General features: G+C 47.6%; 1 protein-coding gene and 1 long non-coding RNA gene across 3 annotated transcripts; both read right to left on the minus strand.

The window, feature by feature from the left end:
* Positions 1-3,716: 3,716 nt before the first annotated feature.
* Positions 3,717-6,974, minus strand: LOC125553640 (uncharacterized). Its single transcript, XR_015600458.1, has 2 exons — positions 5,664-6,974; positions 3,717-5,535 (listed from the first exon to the last, which is right to left on the minus strand). It is a non-coding gene; the product is annotated as an uncharacterized LOC125553640 (long non-coding RNA).
* Positions 6,975-9,980: 3,006 nt separating this feature from the next.
* On the minus strand, positions 9,981-21,335 carry LOC125550913 (phosphatidylinositol 4-kinase beta 1). Of its 2 annotated transcripts, none has more exons than XR_007302020.2 (16): positions 19,242-21,335; positions 18,636-18,824; positions 18,434-18,482; positions 17,500-17,632; positions 16,843-17,323; positions 16,484-16,564; positions 16,283-16,405; positions 14,710-14,779; positions 14,044-14,141; positions 13,853-13,957; positions 13,057-13,110; positions 12,025-12,168; positions 11,858-11,933; positions 11,690-11,764; positions 10,749-10,832; positions 9,981-10,670 (listed from the first exon to the last, which is right to left on the minus strand). XR_007302020.2 is itself a non-coding variant. In XM_048714033.2 (16 exons), exons 1-16 carry the CDS (start codon positions 20,997-20,999, stop codon positions 10,569-10,571), a joined length of 3,600 nt encoding a protein of 1,199 aa, XP_048569990.1. In that variant the 5' UTR covers positions 21,000-21,334; the 3' UTR covers positions 9,981-10,568. The 2 variants fall into 2 exon arrangements, 1 of the variants encoding a protein (XP_048569990.1); XM_048714033.2 differs by having other exon boundaries at positions 11,858-11,911; positions 19,242-21,334.
* Between the last annotated feature and the right edge of the window lie 1,325 nt (positions 21,336-22,660).

Below are 22,660 nucleotides of genomic sequence, written 5' to 3' on the forward strand. Positions count from 1 at the left end.
ACCAATGATCTTTGATTTCAGAAGCGTATACATCTCCAGATGCTAACTACTAGAAGGATGTGATCTGTAGCGAGATGGAGTCCATCATGGCTAACGGGACATGGAAATTACTGAATGTCCCTATGGTTGCAAACCATTGGGGTGTAAGTGGGTGTTTAAAAATAAGCTTAGGCCCGATGGTACGATTAAGAAGTACAAGGCTAGGCTTGTGGCCAAGGGTTATGCCTGGAAAGAAGAAGAAGATTTCTTCGATCCTTATTCACCCGTGGCCAGACTGACCACCGTTTGAGTATTACTCTCATTGGCGGCCTCACATGGTCTTCTTGTCCACTAGATGGATGTTAAGACGACTTTCCTGAACGGAGAGCTAGACGAGGAAATCTACATGCAACGGCCAGATGGCTTTGTGATAGATGGTCACAAAGGAAAGGTGTGTAAGTTGTTGGAATCTTTATATGTCCTGAGACAAGCACCTAAGCAATGGCGTGAGAAGTTTAATACAAATTCTGACATCTATTGGCTTCGTTGTTAATGAAGCTGACAAATGTGTATATTGTCGCCATGGTGGGGGCGAATGAGTTATACTGTGCTTGTATGTTGATGACATACTGATATTTGGAACCAACCTGCAAGTTATTCAGGAGGTCAGGTCGTTTCTATCTCAGAACTTTGAGATGAAGGACCTTGGGATGGCTGATGTTATCTTGAACATCAGGCTACCGAGAGATGATGAGGGTGGGATTACACTTCTGCACTCCCATTATGTTGAGAAGATTTCAAGTCATTTTGGATATTCGGACTACAAAATTTCTCAAACACCATACGATCCTAGTGTGCTGATTCGAAAGTTTGAAAGCACAGCTAAAGCGCAACGAGGCCTGACATCGTGTTTGCTCTAGCAAACTGAGCCGGTTTATTTCCAATCCAGGTGATGTACATTGGCATGCTATTGAAATAATTATGCGCTATCGGAAAGGTACAATGAACTATGGACTTCACTATACCAGATACCCGTTGGTACTAAGGGTATAGTGATGCGAGTTGGATCTCTGACGGTGATGAGATGAAGGCCATAACTGGGCATATGTTTACTCTTGGAGGTGGCGTTGTTTCCTAGAAGTCTTGCAAGAAAACGATCCTAACTAGATCGACAATGGCAAAAGAATTAACAGCATTAGACACATCTGGTGTCAAAGCAGAATGGCTTCGAGATCTTTTGATGGACTTGCGAGTGGTTGAGAAGCCGGTTCCAGCTATCCTCATAAACTGTGGCAATCAGACAGTTATTGCCAAAGTAAAGAGTTCAATGAACAACATGAAGTCCAACAAACATATAATGAGATTGAAAGTTGTCAAGTGTTTAAGAAACTCTGGAGTGATAGCGTTGGATTATATCCAAACAGCCAAGAATCTGGCAGATCCCTTTACTAAAGGGCTATCACGTGTTGTGATAGAAAATGCATCGAGGGAGATGGGTATGAGACCCACATGAGTTGTCATGGTGGTAACCCAACCTATGTGATTGGAGATCCCGTGAAGTAGGACCTGAGGAAACAAGTCAGTGGTGAACTGAGGAGAGTAACTTTACTAACCCACTCCGTTGGAGATGCAATACTCTCGGAAACTGAATGTTAGGTTGACTACTGTCTTAATGTGTTTCAGAGCTTATACAAGCAAGATGCTGTCTACAGAACGATCTTTGGAGGAACACACCTATATGAGCCCGACTATTGGTCACAGTCTATGAGATTGGGGTGATCTCTAGCAAGCTCATGAATAGGCCAAGAGTGTGACTAATATGCTCCACCCGAGGGGTCAGCCTTCATCAGTTTAGTACTAGTAAGACATGTGGTGAAACTTTATCGAAACTGACAATTCAAGGCATAGTCCATTGTTCAGTTGTGAAGGAGTGTAGCTACTTGCTCTAGGTGGAGTTTAACCTTAACAGTTCTCCCCTTAAATACCGGTGTATCAAAACAGTGTTTGCAACAAAGGACAAAATGGATCCTTGAGATCTAGTGGGGGATTGATGATATATGATGGTGGCCCTAGAGCCCATCTAACAATTTCAGAAAATCTCTAACGGCCCATGTGGGTTTTATGGCAATGGGTGAGGTGGGAAGTTTAGTCTCACATTGCTATTTGATGGCGAGTTGGACCTCCTTATAAGGAATTCTCTTCCACATGCTATTTGAGCTTGAGAAGAGAAGTAGTTCCCGCACGCTCCTCCTCCGCCGCCCACCTCACCACGCCTCGTCACGATGGGTTGCGGGAATGAGCCTAACCGAGTTCACACCTATGTGTTTATTTTTGCCGCTCAGAAACGGAGTGTCCCTAACATAAGAGCCACGATCTGGGATGTCGGGTCATGGGCTATTACAACCCGGACGTGGGTCCAGCCCACGTCTCTCCACACGTCTGTGCCTATATATTGGAGGCGCCGACCAATCCTAGCCACCACAAAACAGATTGCATCTGCCTATGCACCCACTGTTGTTCCTTTTGCTGCTGCCGCCGCCGGTGATCCCATCCCATCCACCGCGTACACGGTCGACGGGAGAGCAGACATCCGAAACCCCGCCTCTCCGAATCCTATACGGGAGAGGGGCGATTAGCTTTTTGGGGAGCGTCTCCTGCTCGCCGCCGTTCGTCCACGTCCGCTGCATCGTCTATGTCCGTGACGTCTTTATCGTCACCATGCCCACCGCCAACGAAGCCGACCGTGCCACCGTTGAGAAGCTTCAAGCCGAGAAGAAGGCCACCGGGGTCGCCGCCGCCGTAGCCTCTGCCTGGCCGATCGAAGGGTATAACTCGCTTATCCCGCTCATGTTATTACTGTTTTAGCCATACTAATGATTTGCGTAGATGTTTCTACTCTATGTCTAGTACGCGGTAATATGATCAATTATCAGTACGGGCTTAATGTTGTTTATGTCATGCCCATGATCTATTTTTGATTAATTTAATCAAAAAATTGCTTATTTATTCAACACTATGTAGATGTCGTCTAACGGCGCTGTGTCGAGTCCGTCTTCACCAAGGCCACGTGGCACCTGACAAAGGGACACATCTGTTAGATTTTTACTCAAACTGCTTTAATTGTTTAATCAGCGTTTTTCGCAAACTGTCGGTGACTGGTTTTTGCAAGAAAAAAAACGTGGTGGTTTTTGATTTATGGTCCAAAAATGTGATGGTTTCTTACGATTTACTCTCTCAGTTATTTTGCGTTGGCAGCGATGAAAAAGTACCCGAACAACCACGACGCTCCGACGAGCTAGGACTGCCCTCGCTGTCGCACATACTTGCGGCCAGCATTTGCTGAGAGAGATGAACGTGGAAGGGATACCCACGCAGGTTGCAGACTTGCAGTCCTTCGTACGCGTAACTATCGGTCCAAAAATCACTCTACAAGCGTCAAAACTGAAATGATTTGGCCCGTGCCGAGCCGACTGCCGCTGCTGCCCGCAGGCTGCACACGTAGCTATCAACCACGGGTCGACACACCCTCGATGCCACTCTTTCACTATCTAAATAATGCTCAACCATTCTCGCACACAGCAGGAATATTATTTTATTATTATTAAAAAATATTAATATCGATAATATATCAATGACACTCCGCATTTACATCAACACGACTCAAGACATCGAGGATGCACACTGCCACATTATTACAAAAAGGAAAAAAAGGTGTAACCAGCAAAACAACCGCAACAAACAACAGTAATAAACATCAATGATAAGTTGCCAACTGGACAGATCCTCCAACATACGACGCACAAGCTCTGTCATCGATAATCGACGCACAAACTCTATACAATGTCTTCAACATGGGAACTCCACATCGACGATGACATTGCCAGGTTCAATCTTTTTTTCGCGAATACGCAAAGCTTACGTATCTTTTCATTGTTAAAAGAGAATAGAGAAAGTATAAGAGATGGTACAACACACTATACGAACACAAGAAGGCACGAGTATGATACCCGAAGCAGAGGGAAGAGGGATGCTCAGCCCAAAAAAAAGACAAACACAGCTAAACCCACCTAGCCCGGCCTCCGGCCACAAGAGGCAAGGAGACACAAGGCTCAGGACACCCACGCCGTGTCACGACTAACACGACGCACCACATCCGAACGGTCGCAGCTCCAAACTTGACAGGATCAATGTACTCCCACCTAGAACGCCAAGAGATCGGCTAGTGGGCGGCACGACCCGGCCGGGCCGAAGATGGAAACCGTGGGAGAAGCACCGGTGAGGCCATACATAGCGCCTAGGGTGCCGATGCCATGAGATGTAGTCCGAACAGACAATGATTGTTCCCGTAACTCGAGATCCAGCATCGGGGATGCCGAGCAAATAAGACAACGCCTTCGAGAAGGGAAACGATGTTATGGCGCCGCCGTTGTTCGGTCCGATGAGCCGGACCTGGGGTTTCCCCCAATGCTCGAAGGGGCACAGAAAGCGGCCATGACAGCGCCTCCAAGAAGGGAACGGCACCCGCGAGTGTCGCCGCTGCCAGCATCGGCAAGCCGTGCAGGGATTTCACCCTGGCCGAGTTTGAGCAACCCCACATCATCCGGTTTGCGATCAAGAGATGAGGAAACCAACATGTAGGCTGGAGCTGCCGCCACATTGAGGAGATCTGACGAGTTGACGCGGCAAGGAGGTGGACGGGGTTGGGGAGGTGGTGGGGGCCGACATAGGAAGGTGGCGCCGCAAGTAGGCCAGGATCTAGAAGGAACACATATCCATACCACCGGGACGGATCCGTCGGGACGCCAACAAGCCGACGAGGCTGGAAGGGACGCAACCAACGAGGGCGCCGGGGACGGAGCCGCGTGGGCAGGGGAGCCGACAAGCCAAACACACTGGAAAGCGCAAGTCTTGGGCTGCCGAGGCTGGAGCAGCACCGGCTAGAACCAGTGAACCGAAGAAGCCGGAGAGGAACACAGCCTTCGAAGCACCAGATCCGGAGCCGCGCCAATAGAGGACGCCGACAAGCCGGGGCCCTGGAGAGCGCAGGTTCCGTTGTCGCAGCCTCGCGCCCACATCGCAGGGGACGCCACCAGGGAGGCAGCGTCGCCACCCAGCCGGAGCAGCACCACCACGGAGAGGAGCAGAACCATCGTCGGGGAGCCTTTGTCGGGATCCAAGCCGCGCCACGGTGCCAGAACCACAGCACGTGGGGTGGGGGCGCAACGGCAGCACAGGTGAGGAGCGCAGCCGCCGCCGAGATCTGGACCGCGCCGAGGAGTCATGGCCGCAGCACGTGCGCGGCGTTCGGGAGGGTCGAGGGCGCGACGAGGGAGGGGCTGGATTCAGCCAAATCGCCCCGCCGCCACCATCCCTGAAGCCGGCACGGGCTTCGCCGGCCGTTCCTCCGACGGCGGCGAGGTGGGGAGGGAGGTGGGGAGGGTGCGCTGCCGGTCGATCTAGTGTTCCCCCGTCGCCGCCAGGGAGGGCGACGCGGGGGACGGGCGCCAGGTTCAATCCATGAAGGTTGTACCTAGAGTTTTGATGCCACTTGAGCCCCTACACTCAAAAAAACACTACCTGAGCTTGCCGCCGGGATCCTCCAATACCGAGGTTAAAATCCGTCGTCATGCCGCCGGAAGCAAAATAACTATTGTGCATGCAATAACATCAGTATGTAAAATCACCTCCACACAAGGACCATGAAGATGTGTCATCATCACCATCATCGGAGAACGGAACTAGGAAAATTCACCATCGCCGCAAATGCGGGAACAGAAAGCCTCCACCACAAATCATTGTCGTCATCGTTGACGCCACTACTGGCTAGCTCATTGCCCTCGCAACCATTGCAACATGGCCATCGTCGACATGTCCGGGGCCACCGCCCTGACATTCGATCTCCATTGATGTGTGTGTAGTCGCCGCGACACTCCAGCCACGAGGATTCCTATAGCGCAAGGTGTTGAGGCCGGCGGCTTCCTTCTGTGGCAGCGGGGTGGGTGAGAGAAGAGGAGACAGGGTGGTAGCTAGGGTTTCACGGAGGGGAAACTGCGAGGTGGGTGGGGAAAAAGTCGGAGCGGAAAGGAATATTCCCCCTCCCTATAAGAACATCAAAACGTCATTCTCTCACTCAGACCCACAAAAACGTGCGTCCAAAAGCACCAGTCGGCGCTGCAGCATCCTCCATGCAGAAGATCGCTCGTCCAAGTATAACGAAAGCTGACAAGACAGCAGACGTGGCGGTTTCTCCAGCATGCAGTCATACGCTCCCTGTGCGGCTGCAACCGCGTCCAGCTCAAATGGGCCGGTCTGCTTTCTGGTGTGAGGCCGCTGCTCACCCCAGTCTGGTCTCCCCGACCAAATGCATCCTTGTCAAAGGGAAAATGGCACCGTGATTCACACAGGAAACATTCTTTTTCAAGGGAAGAAAAACCTGAAGACGTATCTGAGAAGGTTACTTTAGGACACCAACATACGAGTACACTGGCATTACAAATAAGCCCCTGCATATAAACAGCACTCTCACGTGTCATCATCCTCTTTGATGATCCCAATGTTTTGATGTCATCCATGAGTTTGCCGTAGGAAAGAGATGCGGCAAAGGTAACAAAGGACCTGCCGAAGTCGTCGCAACCGAAGTGATGGGACCATCCACTGCTGCTTCTATTTTCGGCCTTCTTAGAAACTAAGGCCATCTTTAAGGTGAACCCGCAAATTTCCCGCAACCGTTCGGACCGTTGAAGCCATCCAACACGGTTCTGCCGATCCACAAAGCGGTCCGGACGTAATTTCTCCTGTAAATCAAAGACAAGCGTAGGGAATGTTTGCGAGAGTTAGGACCGATCCCACGCACGCTTCTGACCGCCCTGGCCCACTAAAAATCTGTGTTTTCCTTCTGATGTAGGTGTCGCTTAACACGCTGCATTCATGTCTGACCAGAGCACATGAAGGAATGGAGGGCGGCGCTGACAAATATGACCTCTCGGCGGCCGCCGCTTCATTGCGGATGCAGGTTCCCGAGGAATCAACTCCGGCCGCTGCGTTGCCTTGAAGCAGACAGGCCCTTCGCCTGGGCCTCGCAGCGGCTATTTAAACTGTGCGCCGGAGATGCACAGAGATGCACCAACCCCTCCCTGAGCATCGGGCCCCTCCCCCCTCCTCCTCTTCGACCCACGCTCCGGCGATGCCGAAGTCGTGGTGCTCCGCCGGCAGGCAGAGTAGGCGGAAGCTCCTCCTCCGGCGGTTCTTGGCGCCGCCGCAGACGCTCTCCGGACCCGTCAGCGTCCAGAGCGTCCGGCTCCTCCGCCAAGGAGGAGGTCGCCACCTCCTCCGGTGACGAGGAGGACCAGGCGCCACCTCCTCAAGGAGGTCGCTCTGACGGACGAAGATTTCGTCCATCAGATCAAGATAATGACCGGCGCGCGTGAAGGAGGAGTCGGCCTCCTCGCCACGCCGTCGCGTTAAGACCGAGCCGGCATCCATGCTCCTGCTGGTGAAGGAGGAGCCGGCCTCACCCCAAGACAACTGCAGCGTCCAGATCGGACGTCGCGTGAAGGAGGAGTCGGCCTCGCCCCCGCACCACCGCGGCGTTTAGATCAGATGTCGTGTAAAGGAGGAGCCTGCGTCTCCACCATGCAACTGGTACATGCGCATCGACGCGCCGTTGTCGCCGCCGTGCCGCCACCGCCTCGCCGTCAGGAGGAGCTGCCGCCCACGATCAAGAAGGCATGGGGCCGCCTCCTTCATTACCTCTGCGGTCCCTCGGGCTCGAGGGCCTCGTGTCTGAGGCGAAGCGCGCCACTCGACAGTACGAGAGGTACGACCGGCGCAATGCCAGTCACCGCTCCGCGTTCGCCAAGAGCAACGTGGCGCCGGACTGGGTCTGCAATGACCCAGACCTCGCCGCCGCGTCGGTGCTCGACCGCTCCATGACCACCATGGAGACGGCCTCCAGGTGTTGCCACCGCCTTGACGGCGAGCTCACCAAGATCAGCGAGGAGTGGTCGCTTAACAACTGCTCCGCTAACACCAGCCGCAGCAAGGCCGTCAGCGGTGGCTGCAGCGGCACTCCGCACGGTGCAGTAGGAAGCAGAGCGGCTCCTCCACGAGCGGCAGGCAACCACCTAACAAGGCTGTTGCGGCCCTCCGGTGCCGTACCGCCGCTGGAGGGACCATGACGACGCCGCCGCCGATGGCACCGACGAAGACGGCGGCGGCAGGGCAGGGCGGCCATGCGTACGAGGTGTCGTCCGGTATAGGGTTTAGGTTTTTTTCTAGTTTTTTAATTAAGCAGTCGAAATATCAATATTTTTATGTAAAGTATATCCGAACTTAAATGAAATTTGTTTAGTTTGTTCGAATTTTGTGAGGTTGGTTCAAATTATTGACCGGATGTATGCAGCTAGCGTTGGATGTTGGCCTCCCACACCCGTGTCCGCAAACTGATACCCTCTGTCCACAGATCCGGTAGGAAATTTACGGGATGCCGTTGAAGATGCCCTAAAGCACTAAGCCGAAACGTCAAAAACAAACTACTCCGCACTAGATAACGCTTCACCAGAAGGCTAACATGATACGACGGTTCGGAGCATGTGCTCAGCAAGTGCGAGAACGTTGTTCAAGCATACCAAAAATGTGATTAGCAATGTTCAAACCGGTGTGTAAGCAATTTAAACGGGTGGCTAGGAAGATTTTACCTAACATGGATGACAGCATAGGGGAACACTTACTATCAACTGAGGGATCGCAGCGGCCGCGTCCGTCACCTTCCCCTGGATAACAGGCATCGCGTGAGAGCCTACATACTATCCTTCATGCAACAGAGGCTATACTTTTAAAACATATATGGTGTTGAAATGGTCTATAACGGGATTATGTTTTACAACAAAACCTTTCGTGAAAATTTTCTATAACAAAACCTCATTTGAAAAAAAAATACAACAAAACCTCAGTTAAAATGTTTTTGCAACAAAACAGTTGTTGCCAAAAATAATTCTGCAACAAGATCTGTGTTGCAAAAATAATTCTGCAACAAAACCCGTATTGCAATGGTAGAGGCACGCTCGGCCAGCCGATGCGGCAGATCTGACAGCTCGCGACCCTGCTGATCTTTTAAAAAGATCAGCTGGAGGATGTGTAGCACGTCCCAACGGCATAATTTTTAAATCAGTCCACTGCCTCCTATATAATGTGAATATTTTATGGGGCGTGTTACGCGTCCGCCGGCCGGCTGATATCTTTAAAATATCAACCGGCTTGTGAGTCGTCGGATTTGCCGCATCAAGCAAGCCGAGCGCGCCTCCAGAACTGCAACACAGGTCTTGTTGCAGAATTATTTCTGTAACATAGGTCTTGTTGCAGAATTTTTTTGCAACGGCTGTTTTGTTGCAAACTAAAATTGCAACTTTTTCTGCAATCGAGGTCTTGTTGCAAAAAATTTCCACAACAAATATTTCGTTGCAAAACTAGACCTGTCGTAGATCATTGCAACACCACATTTGTTTCTGAAACATAGCCTCCATTTTGAAAGCACGTTCAATAAAGGACGACATGGAAGCCTTCATTTGGATGCGTGTCATGCAGCAGAGGTAGGCCATTAAGATCCGCAGCTTTTCCCATCTTTTATTGCTTTATTGTTGCCTTTATTTCGGTTTTATTTATGTCACTGTTGGTGTGTTGCTATTTGTATTCTACTTCCTTTGTTTCAAAATAGATGGCTCAACTTTGTACTAACTTTAGTACTATTTTGGAACGGATGGAGTACTAGGTATACGGAGGCCAGGTGTTACCACATTTTAATTTTAATTAACAAAGGCGCTCTTTATCAGGGGAAAAAATGTGATTTAGGCCAGACAAAACAATGAATCACGATATGTAATTCAGTCAGAGCACCATCACCAAAGACTAATTTTCAAGATGTACCGCTCCTGCTACTAGGCATCACTTAGGTGTAACTTCTCACGCCAACAACGGTAGTACTACTGCTGAATAAAACGAAAGTCTGGAAAACGGGACAACGAGCTCCTATTGTTGGGCCCTGTACAGTAATGGTAATTTACAATGCACATTGTCATCGTCTAATTCGATGCCTATATTGGGATGCCACAGAATCGCGCAAACACAACCCTTGCTGCTGCCACAGGTGACTCCCAGCTTCCATGCGTCTTTAATTTACACTTGTTCACTTCATGTATGGCTCGGTCCTCCCCTAAAACCCCTGCCCAAGCTACGCAAATCTAGTGTCTGTACAGCACCGCGGCTCGGATTCCAAATTCCAATACGCTTAACAGCTTCACCAGTAGCAAACCTCCTAGTGTGAAGCCCTAACTAGCTAACTGCCGATGACTGTACACTTTCTCAACCTTTCTCCATAGGGTGTGAAATAATACACGAGCACAATGCCACTTGGGTTCCACGGGAGACTCCAGGCGTGCAGAATGCAGAACACGTTGCTCCATTACCTGGTGCCAGTCATTACCAATCATGGTGGGAACAGCAAGCTAGATCAGCCCCAAACTGATCTGTTTGTTCCAAAGATTTGCTCAGACTGGTTTCTGAACGAGTCAAGTGCTAACTGCTCCTGGAGTACATCATAAAATCCCATTCAATACTCTCTGGTAGTAATCATACTGCCGAGTACGCCAGGCATCCATGCTGCTACTGATCAATGAGAGCACCAGAGATACACATTGCTGCAACCATCATAAGATCATAGTAAGAACCCTCTGGGCATGATAAATGATAAAAAAAATGAAAAACAATTGACTAACCTCTTCAGTGAGACTCAAGTGGAACCTCTTCCTCAAGTTCAGTATAGTGCGAGTACCACCTTTAAAGCATGGGAAGCCAGAATCCTGATCAAAGGATACACATGTAAAATGATTTCTGTCATGATGGTGTTCCTCATTCCCTTGCTAATCAGGAAGCGGAATACAAATAAATAATTTAGATGACTACTACACCAGAAGTTACAAGATTCAAGTTTGAATGCGACAGAAAGCATAGCACTTCATGGTAGCCAAAGAAGTATAACAAGACGGCAGAAAGAGAGGAAATACGATAAGTAAAACTTCATAACTAGATGAAGACTGAAATAATGTGGGTAAATTTGGTTAATATAAAAGGGCATGAGGATACAAATATTCACTTCTGAGCCCGGGCTCATCTGCTCTCAGTGAAGAGTAAAATAAAAAAAATACTCGAAAAAATCGGAATTTTTTTGTCAACCAAGACACTCAAATGTGTGATGTCTGGGCAAAATTTTATCGTGTTCAGACATCTGAGGAGCTTGTGGAAAAAAAAGACAAAACCGGTCCAAACAGTGTGTGAACAGTAAACTTTCTCACTGACCCCAAATCTTTTTTCCTGAGTTACTCAGATGTCCAAACACCACCAGATTTGGCACAGGCGTCACGCACTCGAACGTCTTCCATGCCAACAAAATCAGATTTTTTTTCTAGTCTTTTTTTAAAAATTACTGTTCACGGAAGGGGGAAGATGAGCTCGGGAGCCGAATCGCTGCGTCCATATGAAGAAGGATATGCTCCAACAATTCAAAAAATTAATGTACATAAGAAAATGTTGGTAAATAATATGAGCCATGCATGCATAAACCGGAGTACACAGATGAATGCCTTCTCACAGGCACCCACTCATATACTATATCAAGACATCTAGATAAACATCTGTAAGATTAGATAGGTGCCATTACCTGCAACATTTCCACAAGAAGTATAACACGCTCTGCATGCTTCCGACAAGTAAGAAACCCTTGAATGCATAGCACCTGAAGAATTCAAATAAACATAGATAAATAAGCCAATATAAATTGGAGAAGTCCCGGTAGGCAAGGGAAAGTAACATGCTATCAGTTATTTACCTTGAAATAGTCGAAGAACTCGCTGGGAGTTCCCTCAGCATCAGAATCCATCACCTAGCATTGTTCCCACAACAAACTTAACGAGATTTAAACTCCATCAAAATATAATTCAACACTTATATCTAGGATATAGGAAAGTTGTAACAAGGTACAAGCTTCTATCATACTTCAAGGAGCTCCCTCGTCAGCTTAAATGGCGCACTCTCAAAATTTACCCCTCCAGGAGAATTAGAAAGCATGAAACCAAAATCAATATGAATAATATGTCCCTCCTCGTCTATCAAGAGATTCCCATTATGACGATCCTTGACCTGCAAATTCAAAAAAGTCTCAACGCTTAATACTCTATGTTGCGTCACAAAGAGAGAATTAAGAGGGGTTTCGATCTGAGATCAATTTATTCCCACATAATAAAGGCAAAGAGGTCCTATTTTAGGGCGTAAGGCAAGCAGTCATGTCTGCAGAAAAACAAAAACAGCAGCAAAGTGTCTTTCATTTCGGAAATCTTAAAAGAAAGACATGCAGTAACATTCCAAGTATCAGATGCTTGTTGCAACACTTCAGCTGAAACATTGCATTAATTATATGGAAAAATAATTTATTTGCACTGCAACACTACATATAAATTAACATCCAGCAGATTGGATTCCCAACCGTTACCTTCCCCTCAAAAGCTTGAGAAGATAGTGCATCAGTTGGCAGGCCCTCTCACCTTATATACTTAATTAACAACAATACAGCAAGACTTGGCTGGCTCTGTTGGCCCGATCAGATATTACAGAGAGCAGGGAGATTACATCATTACATGTAAAATAAATGGATCTAATACAGTAAAGCAACTATCCATAGGTAGCTAATTACACAGCACAAACATAACAGGACAGTGCTTGGGCTGAACCACTTGCTGACTGTACCAGCCAGGATCAGTTGGAAATTTATATCCCAAAAAAACCCAAACGGGCCATAATGTGATGACATGAACTTTCACTTTAGCACTATTAATTAATAATTAAATACTAATGAGAACAATTCCATAATTTGAGCAATCTTATGGAATGGTATTTAGTAATTTTTAATTGATCTACTTTGTTAATTACTAGTGGCATGCATTACAAATTCAAAAGAACAGAGCTTGCCAAATAACATTTCTAATTCTAAAAATACACCCAGATTACAAATGAAGCACTTGAATTTAATACCTGCAGCAGGTAGCTCAGAATTGAATATCCTGCCATGCTTTCCACAAAGTTCCTCTGTGGATAAAAGAAAATATAAGAGCTAGTTCAGCTGGATTGACAATGGTATGAAATGTGAGCTCTTTAAACTCTTACTGAGAATTTTTAAGTATGTTAGATATGAATCCACTAATGTTAGATATGTTAACTAATCATCATCAGATGGCATCAATTCGGTGCTATCATCCAAGTTTTGCATTCATGAAACTTCCAGCGCCATGAAAAAATTGCTCCAATACCAATGCAGACAATCCAAGTAATTATAATTGCGTTCAACTACCAACTGAACAGTTTGTCAGCTTTCATTCACAAAATTAAGTAAATTCATTGCCAAAACATGGTTTTCCTCACAGGAACACCAAGAAATGCACTATCCAAATGTTCAAGACCATTTCATCTGCGATACTGATACAAACATATCTCATGGGGTGGACTGGACACAAGTTGACAAACGATGTGACACAGCACGCACCACAAGTCACATGGGATGTGACACATCACTAGTCAAGTATAGCCCCACATTTTCATACAAGCAGCAGCCATGGATATTCGCTAATCAAACTGTTCGATTAATTCAGGTGGGCGATCGCCCTCCATTGTTTGCCTCAACAAAAAGTCAAAAACACTTTTCAATTAAAAAATCAGATGTGTTTTGACGAGAAATAAATGATGAAACATTGCCTACAGTTGTACTCAGAGGATGACACAAACTGAGCATGTGGATCTATTTGCTGTGTCGTGTGATATTCCAGCATTTCACCTGTGCAAGTTTGAAATTTGGAGAATTCTCTTCATACTTGGCTACATAGTAGTCACGGAGACTTAAGATATTGGGAAACCTACTCTTGATGGAATGAATTGATGCCTGCAATAACATAAACAATGGTCAACCTAAGATCTTTCAGTGCGGAAAGAAATTCAGAGAAGTGATCTGGAAGGAAAGATAACTACCGTGTCAGGAATAGTCTCAATTAGGGCTGCATATGCAGACGTGACGATAACTTCATAAGGCCGTAACCAGAGTGGTAAGCCAGCTTCTTGGTATATATCTGCCGATAAAAGGATTTTTCAGGACACTAGTGAGTTGAACACACCCTAAATGAAACTAACACAAACTTTAGGCAAATTAATTAGTATAATCCTTCAGGAATCCAGAACATAAGAAATGCAAGACAGCAACATGAGAAAAGTAATTGCTAATACACCACGAGATGTTACCATTACTCCAAAATCCAAAAGAGCTAATTATAAGACTCCTGGGGTGTCAATCACTTGCAAGCCATAGTACTATTTTTATGTGCGAGAATGATTGTTTGCCAGTTTTTTTAGTATAAAATAAAATCCATGCGTATCATGTGATTCCTTAGATATGTTTTTTATATATACTCCCTTACAGTGGACGTTGCACATCATAATATTGATTCAAATTAGCATATACTTCAGCCAATAGAATATTTATATGCTTCAGGCCTGACATATATGGTAGTAAAAAACAAAGTGAAGCGGAATCTAAGCACAAAAATCAATACAAGACAATCTTCAGCAAAAAAGGATGACCTCCACAGTCAAGATAAAATTGATCACTATCATGATAACATTAGTTATTTTACACATTACCATAAAAGTGTGCGACAAGCTGTACAGCTAAGTGCTCCTGTCGGCAATCATCCCCACTCTTGACAATAATCTGCAATTGGTGGAAGTGTTTCAGAAGCACTGCAATAACTGACGACATTTCAGAGTAAGATATCCTACAAGGCACAAGCCGTTCAACCTCAAGCATGACAACAATCGTCCGCAGACTAGAAACGATGCTCATAGTTGTCTCGTTGGTTGCTCTAGTTTAAGGAACAAACATTACCCCGACCAATTTTTACCATCAAATCAGTTTATCCAACCATCTACTTATTTCATGATAGAAGTTTTTATATTTCAACTATAAATGACAATGCATGAGATAGGCAGAAGAGGGCATCCCATATTCAAGGTTTTTGAGTCGCCGACTAATCGTCGAGTCGTCGCGGCGTGGCTGGCTCGCGCAGGCGACTTGACTCAGGGAGTGAGTCGCGCAACTCGCTGGCGACTTGGCGCGATTAGTAGCCGCCGGTCGCGCGGCTTGCTCTGCACGCGGGCCACCTGCCAGAATTTTTGTGTGTGTGGGGGGGGGGATAAATAGGACCGCACGGGTTACAGAGAGACAGAGAGAGAGGGAAAGGGACGGAACCGCGCGGGCCACTCCAGATCGGCGACCGCCGGCCACGCGCCCCTCCAGATCCGCCGGTGACGCGCGCCCCCACCAGCCTCCTCCGCCGGTGATGCGCGCCCCCACAAGCCTCCTCCGCCTCGGCCTCCATCTTCTCCTGCGCCAGCAAACCCTAGCAGGTATGGCCGTATGGCTCGTCGCCCCCTCTGCCTCTCTTTGCTCTGCTGCTGCTGCTGCTGTGTGCTCTGCTGCTGCTGTTGTGGGGACTGGGGAAGGAGAAGGACCGAAGGGAAGAGAGGCAGAGAGCACGGGGTGGGCTCTATATGTGGTCTACTGTTAGATGTATATCAGTATAGGCTGCTGCTGTGTGCTCTGGTGCTCTATATTAGTATATGGCGACTTTGGGCGACTATTCAAGCCGAGCCACTGAGTCAAGCCAGCAAGCCTCTAGCCGCAACCTCGGCGACTTGGCTTGACTCGGTGACTCAAAAACCTTGCCCATAGTATGAACATATTATGAAGAAATACATTTATGATTATTTTTTGGTTTAACTATATGTTCAGAAAGTCAATGTTGGGGAACATAATAGTATGAAAAGTAATACTCCTTCCGTTCACAAATATAAGATGTTCTAACCTTTTTGTGAATCGAACGTATATAGACACGTTTTAGTGTGTTTGTTCACTCATTTCAGTCCGTATGTCCAAAACATCTTATTTGTGAACAGATGGAGTAGTTACTTAATTCTCTCCTAATCCTTTTTTGTGAACCTAATGGAGAGCCAGAAAATTATGCTTTATGCTGAAAACTAAAATAAGTGCAGTGTCCATGCTCAAGCAAAGGTATAAGGAAAATTAACCTTAAGAGATGTAACATTAAAAAATGCCTAAATATAAATAATTAAACATGCTCATAAAGCTTGTATTCGATATATTGCAACATGTAAATAAATAATCTAATAGCAGAACAATTACATGTGGACTTACAGAACGCAAATCCCAGCCAGGTAATTTTCCATGAACTGAAGAACGGCGTATTCTCTCTTTCTTGACAGTCCAAAGTTCACCAGCCAAAGCATCAGTTGGTTTAGGATCTCCGCCATCAGTTGCCTATTGGAAAATTGAGTTACTAGCTTAAGGAAGATGTTCAAAAAGGAGGTAACTGATGGCACAATATCAGTGAATCACCTTAGGATCCAAATTTTGAGTGCTTTGACCAACTCCTTTTAGTGGAAGACCAGGTGGGGCTTCTCCTTTTAATGCTGCAGCCTAGTCAGGGAAACCAATTCAACAAAAAGTAGCACAAAAAGTCCACTAACTATCAAATTGATGTTATATAGGCATAATCACCTTGTATTACACATCAAGTCTATAGTTCCTACTCTTTCGATTATCTAAATGGCTAGTCTCAAAACTAATTGTTCATAGAAAGAATGTTGAGGAAGACTGCAAACCTTATAAATAAAAGCACCTAGAGGGAGACAGAATACAAAAGATATTTAGCAATGGCATGAGAACTAAAAACCAATTTCATGTGTGAGTCACACCTTGACTTCCTCCATTGCAATAGTGCTTGGAACACGGCGATGGTCCTTCTTCCGTGTCGGCTCATTGTCATCTACATCTTCCATGTTAACTCCTGGAACCGCAGACAGCGTGACCTTTACCCACTCGATAGGCTGGTCAACAACAGCCTGGGAATCTTCTGATAGATTATGTGACTCTGCTGTAGGTTGCCGTATCCTACGGCCTGACTCAGACATTGCGATGCTTCTAGAACGGCCAATTCTCTCGATGGAGAAACTAACATTTACAAATTTCACTTTGGCCTCCCATAGTTGAGCCATGGCTTGGTCAATAACCTGAGAGGTAGAGTTCAGCATTCTGTCTGTTTCATAATTTTGTGGTTCATGTCGACTCCACAAAGGATATGCCCAAGGAGGCGGCTTTGGCAACTGAACATCTCCATTAGCCAACGGTATCCCGCCTTTGGATAGTTTGTTCACATCCGAGGACCCTTTGGAGTGACTAGAAAGGCAAAACAACTGATGTTAGCAATTGAAGCTCCAAAAATAAATTAAGTGACAAACATCATTAATTTGCTCAGTATCAAACATTCTTTTGCCACAGCCTCAGCTGTGTACTTTTAGACTAATATATAGACATGAGCACTTTTATGCTAACATGGAACCCGAGCTACATACCTTGGTGTTTCTGCTTTCAAAACTTCAACACATATAAGATAAGGAGCTTTCTCCCTAGAGTTTAGAAGAACAGACTCATCTTCAGGTATATGAACCACTCGATATATGCCCCTTCCCATTGGAAAGCATACGCCTGTGAGTAGAAAGAACAAAGGGGGGAGAAGAGCCTGAGAGCACATCTAGCTGCTGCTTTGCAACATTAATAGCTTTGTTTTCCTTTAATTAAAATTCCACTGATGTTCTCATGTAAAGGGGCAAAGAAAAGGCAGATCCAAACCACAAGACACTTTTTTGCTATATGCGAGGCATATCTTGATGTACTATTTTGCTGCCTATACTTCCATTTGAGCAGGCTCAACAGCTTAGCAAACACAGGCAACAGTATACATAAGTACAACACATATAATGGTGACTCATGCACCAAAATGCAAAAGAACTAGGCAACCAAATAGAATATGCACATGATTTATTGAAGTGTTTATCCTTCATTGTCCATCCAAAACTATTTAACATTGGATAACACAACTGCAGCAAATAATTATGCACAAAGAAAGGTAATCATAACTAAAACTGTAGCCAAAAAAACAATAGAACAGTAAGGCACAAACCATATGTGATATGTCAAGTATTTTCCCACTTATAAGATTAAAATGTAAATATATGAAAATGGGGTGAAGTACCAAAATTTGATGTTGAAAATGTTAGCATAGACCATATGTGAATGTGATATGTCAAGTAAAGTAGTGATCTAAAAGATCTTATATTAGTTTACAGAGGGAGTAGCTTCCAACTGAAGATTTAAATGTAGGCTTAAAAAGAATGAAGCACCAATTGTGATGTTGAAAATGTTAGGGCAGAAATTAAGAAAAATATAGTAACCTATGAGACAAAGATAGTAAAGTACATAATATCTCAAATAGGATAGAGAAATCACCTCCATTTTTCTCACTGGAAGCAATATGTGAATTGATCTCTGTAAGAGACTGGCACAAAAAGAACCACCAGAGGAGAAATTAGAATGCAAATAAAAGAAAATGAATGTAGCTTGTGGTAACACGGTACATAAAAAGTATGACTTAAGGGGCATAAAGCAAATAACTAATACGTGGTACTGGCAACATAATGGAACGACTTACCTCTCGCAAGGCAATCTTGCGATCTTCCACGGGAAATATGTCTACGAGACCATAAGATGTATCACATAATGACTGAACTAGCTCCAATGAAGCATAGTAAGAGCCTTTCCGAAGTTCTGCCAGCACATTATTTGGTAAAGGTGGTTTCCCACTTTGTTTCTCACTGTTTCCTGTGGGATCAGGATGTCTCTGAAACACATATACTGCAGTTAGGAAGGCAAGCATGCTGTAAAAGGAAATTAAAAATCCAAAATATGTACAAATAGCATAATCGGAGTATGACAACATTATAACAGATTAATGCAGCAAACAGAAACACCTCAAAAGAACTTTGTTTATATCAAACAGCTGTGGATGGAGAATATTGTGATAAATCTAAGAAATTCATAACCAAGTTCCTCCATACTGAACATAAGAGTTGTGAATCAAACTACTAATGTTACATGTACAATATTTATGGCAACTAGCAACACAAGTCACCTCACACCAAGAAGTAATAAGCATATCTAGGTGCAGTCAGAAGAAGTAATTACTGAATATGATGGTTCAAAATATGAAACACTGAAACTGTCTAACCGAAAGAAAAATTAAGAGTAGATGTCTTGCCTCTTTCAATAACTTTGAGCCTAAAATCTCAGAATCTTCTCTATCACGGAATAAACGCTTAAAAAAGCTCTCTGATCCTGGGCTACCCTCAGAAATACCGTTAGGCTGACTACCTTCTATATGCCCACTCTTAGTGTCCTCTGGGTGCACTCGAAACAACCTGCGGAATGACAAGAACTCTGAATTTTCCTCTTCCTCAATACCACTGGTGCTCTTACCATCGTCATCATTTTTATCAAGCCCTTCGATTCTCCTGTCCTCATGTTTGTCTTTGTCCTTGAATAGTTTCCTGAAGAAATTTTCCTTATCACCTTCCTCACACTTCTCACCCTCGTTCCTGTCATGAGCAACTCCCTTCTTTTCTTCATTCTTATCCTTGAAAATTCTGCGGAAGAAATTATCGTCGTCTATGCTCTTATTGCCTCTGCTGTCGTCCTCCTTCCTGCTGGGAGTGGTGCCTTCCTTTTTCTCATCATTTTTCTCCTTGAAAAGTTGCCGGAAAAAGCCATCCTTCTTGTCCTCTTCGATGTTCACACCGACCTTTTCTCTATCATCATTTTGCTTATGACTGCCTCCATCTTTCTTCTCTTCATTCTTATCTTTGAAGATCTTGCGGAAGAACCCTTCCCTATCATCATCCTCCAAACTCTTACCTACTCTTTCCTCGTCCCCAAGCCTTCCGTGCATGCTTTCTCTCCTCTCCTCATTCTTATCCTTGAATATCCTGCGAAAAAAACCTTCCTTCTCGTCATCGTCGCCCTTGCTGTCCTCCTTGTCACGGAAGAGTCTCTTCAGCAAACCGTCCGAGCTAGGTGTGAGCTCCATGTCCTCGTCCTTGCTGTCCCTAAGCAACCTACGGAAGAGACCATCTTTATCCCCTTCTTCCTCATCATTCTCTTTCTCCTTGCTATCCTTAAGCAACCTTTTAAAAAAACCTTCCTTGTCTCCATCATCCTCCTCCTTGTCCTTGCTGTCTCTAAGCAATCTCTTAAAGAACCCATCCTTATCCTGTTCCTCGTCCTTCTCCACAGACCGCCTAAAGAAGGCCTTTGGCCCGATGCTCAGTCGCCTAAGCAGCTTGTTGTCCTCTGAAGATGGTGTTACTGGCTGCTTCCCTTTGCCGACTCCAGCATCCTCAGCAGCAGACACATTGGTGCTGCTGGGAGGGGGGCTCAAACCAAGAGAGGGCGACGACGCAAGGGACATCAGTCGCTGCTTTGACGAGCGTATCCTGCTGAGCATGGGATTGCCGCGTGGGCTGGCAACAGGGGACAGAGGCGCAGGTCGGACCAGCGGCGGCCACTCGCCCTGCACGGTGGCTGCAGCCTGGCACTGCTCCTGCACCTTATCGATCCCATCCAGATCCTCGGTTTCCTCTAGCTCAAGTTCAGCAGCGAGGATCCAATGCACCTTGAGCGCGATGCGCAGGGATTTGGCACAGGTGTCGATGACGAAGCGATCGAGGGAGGGGCTGGGCTTGTGCACGAGCATGTAGCAGACCTGGAAGAGGTAGGCCTCGAGGCCCGAGAGGGGGAGCGTGTACATCCGGTTGCAGAGGTAGTCGCGCACGCCGGCGTGGTCGTGCTTGTAGAGGTAGCTGACGGCGATCCACTCGCAGAAGAACGCGGAGTCGAAGAAGCGGACGAGCCAGCCGCTGCTCCCCACAGGGGGCGCGGCATCTCCGCCGGCGGCCGTGATCTCTCGCGGCGACTCCTCGGGCCCGAAGCTGAGGCCCCGCAGCCCGAGAAGCCGCACCATGGCTGCGGGCTTCTCCTTATCCCAGCGAAACCCAACCGTCACTGACGTCCTCCTCCACTCACCACCATCGCAGCACACGGGGCAGCTCGATCCAGAACTGCGACCACTCTCCCAAATCTCAATCCAGAGCTCGCTCGGGGCTGTACCCCAATCCAAACCCTAGCCCCCAAGCGGACGGCGAGATCGCGCAGCTCGGTCCGAGGACCTGCAAACCCTAGCTGCCTAGCTCCGGAATCGCGCCGCGCGGAGAGGGATCTTGGAATTGGGGAGGGAATTTGGAGCGGGGAAGCGTGGGATCTTGGAATTGGGGAGGACTCGGGGGGGGGGGGGGGGGTGGGGGGGGGGGGGGTTGGGGTTGATTCGATTTGAAATGTCGCAGCGTTTTCGTCGCTGTTTCTGGGGACTCTGGTTTGAATTTTCTTTTTCTTTTTAATTTCTTTCGGTTTTCTTCTCCGGCGTGGTGGCGAGGGCGTGGAACGGGGAAGCGGAGAGCCCGGAGCAGGTGCGGGCGGCGATGGCCGCCTGCGAATCCTGTGCGCTGCTGTCACTCTGTTGCACAGCCTGTGCCGTTTTCTCGGAGAGTGCCGGTAAGAGCATCTTCAGCCGTTGGGAGACATATTTTTCGCCGTTTGAGGGGCCGCCAGTATAATTTTTGATCTGGGGACAAAAAATTTCCTACTACTTGTGCCCCCCCCCACGAGCCTTGTCGCTCGTCCACGACGACCTCCCCTGCATGGACGACGACGACCTCCGGCGCGGCCGCCCCAGCAACCACCCCCTCGTCTCGACCGCGAAAGCCAAGAAAGCTACCGCTCCTCGGCCCTCCCCGGTCTCCGCTCACGGCTCTTTCCACGCCGATGCGGCTGCCATGTGAGAGCACTTCCCACCCCGGGCCTCCACCGGGAGCCGCAGCCCCGCGCCACGACCAGCAGCATGTCGCGCCGCCCGACTACCAGCAGCAGCGGAATGGCCAGCCGGAGCGGCGACCAGGCGGACGCCCGCGCCAGCGCAGACAGACGCGCTTCGTCTTGGGAGGAGCGAGGTCCGACGCGGTGCCCGTGGACGCCCGAGCAGCTCGCGCCAGCGGCTCGAGCCTGGCGAGGCGAGGGCGGCGGTGTTCCGTGGCCACACAGAGGCGGGCGCGGGCGAGCTCCGCCACGCACAACCGGGCGCGTGCGCGGGCCACCCCGGCCACGCAGAGGCGGGCACGGGTGAGCTCCGCCCCGGCCACGCAGCGGCCTCGTACTCGTCCAGAGCGCGTGGTGGCGGCGGCGTCTTCCCCTCCCTCCCGAGTGCAGCGAGGCAGGTGGGGCCTTGGACGGCGAGTGCAGCGAGGCAGGCGCGCGGTGAGGAGAGGAGCAAGGCGGCGAGGCAGGCGCGCGGCTAGGAGAAGAGCAAGGCGGCGAGGCAGGCGCGCGTGGAGGTGAGAAGGAAAAGAGAGAGTGCACGTGGGTGGGGCCTGGAGAACAAGGGTGAAGAGAGGCTGACTGTGGGCCAAAAGACATGCAAAGCCTTCTCTCTCCTCCCCCAAGAGCCTCTCGGTAGGCTGGGTTTCGCCTGCGCGTGCCGGCGCTAATTTTGGCTAAATTCGGCGAAAACTGTGCTCTTGGGGGTCCCGGCTGGGAGAAAAATTAGGCGCCGGCGCCCAAAAAGTGCTAGTG

This window comes from Triticum urartu, chromosome 4A (assembly GCF_056163025.1).
Source record: "Triticum urartu cultivar PI428250 chromosome 4A, HENAU_Tu73, whole genome shotgun sequence".
Lineage (NCBI taxonomy): Eukaryota > Viridiplantae > Streptophyta > Magnoliopsida > Poales > Poaceae > Triticum > Triticum urartu.

What these genes read in the sequence shown, in the direction of transcription:
- LOC125550913 (XM_048714033.2), bottom strand. Translation starts at nt 20,999, where the DNA reads ATGGTGCGGCTTCTCGGGCTGCGGGGCCTCAGCTTCGGGCCCGAGGAG. An exon ending in TTGAAAGCAGAAACACCAAG is followed by an intron (nt 17,324 to 17,499) that starts GTATGTAGCTCG and finishes TTGCCTTTCTAG; the next exon opens with TCACTCCAAAGGGTCCTCGG. An exon ending in TTGCAATGGAGGAAGTCAAG is followed by an intron (nt 16,565 to 16,842) that starts GTGTGACTCACA and finishes TTCCCTGACTAG; the next exon opens with GCTGCAGCATTAAAAGGAGA.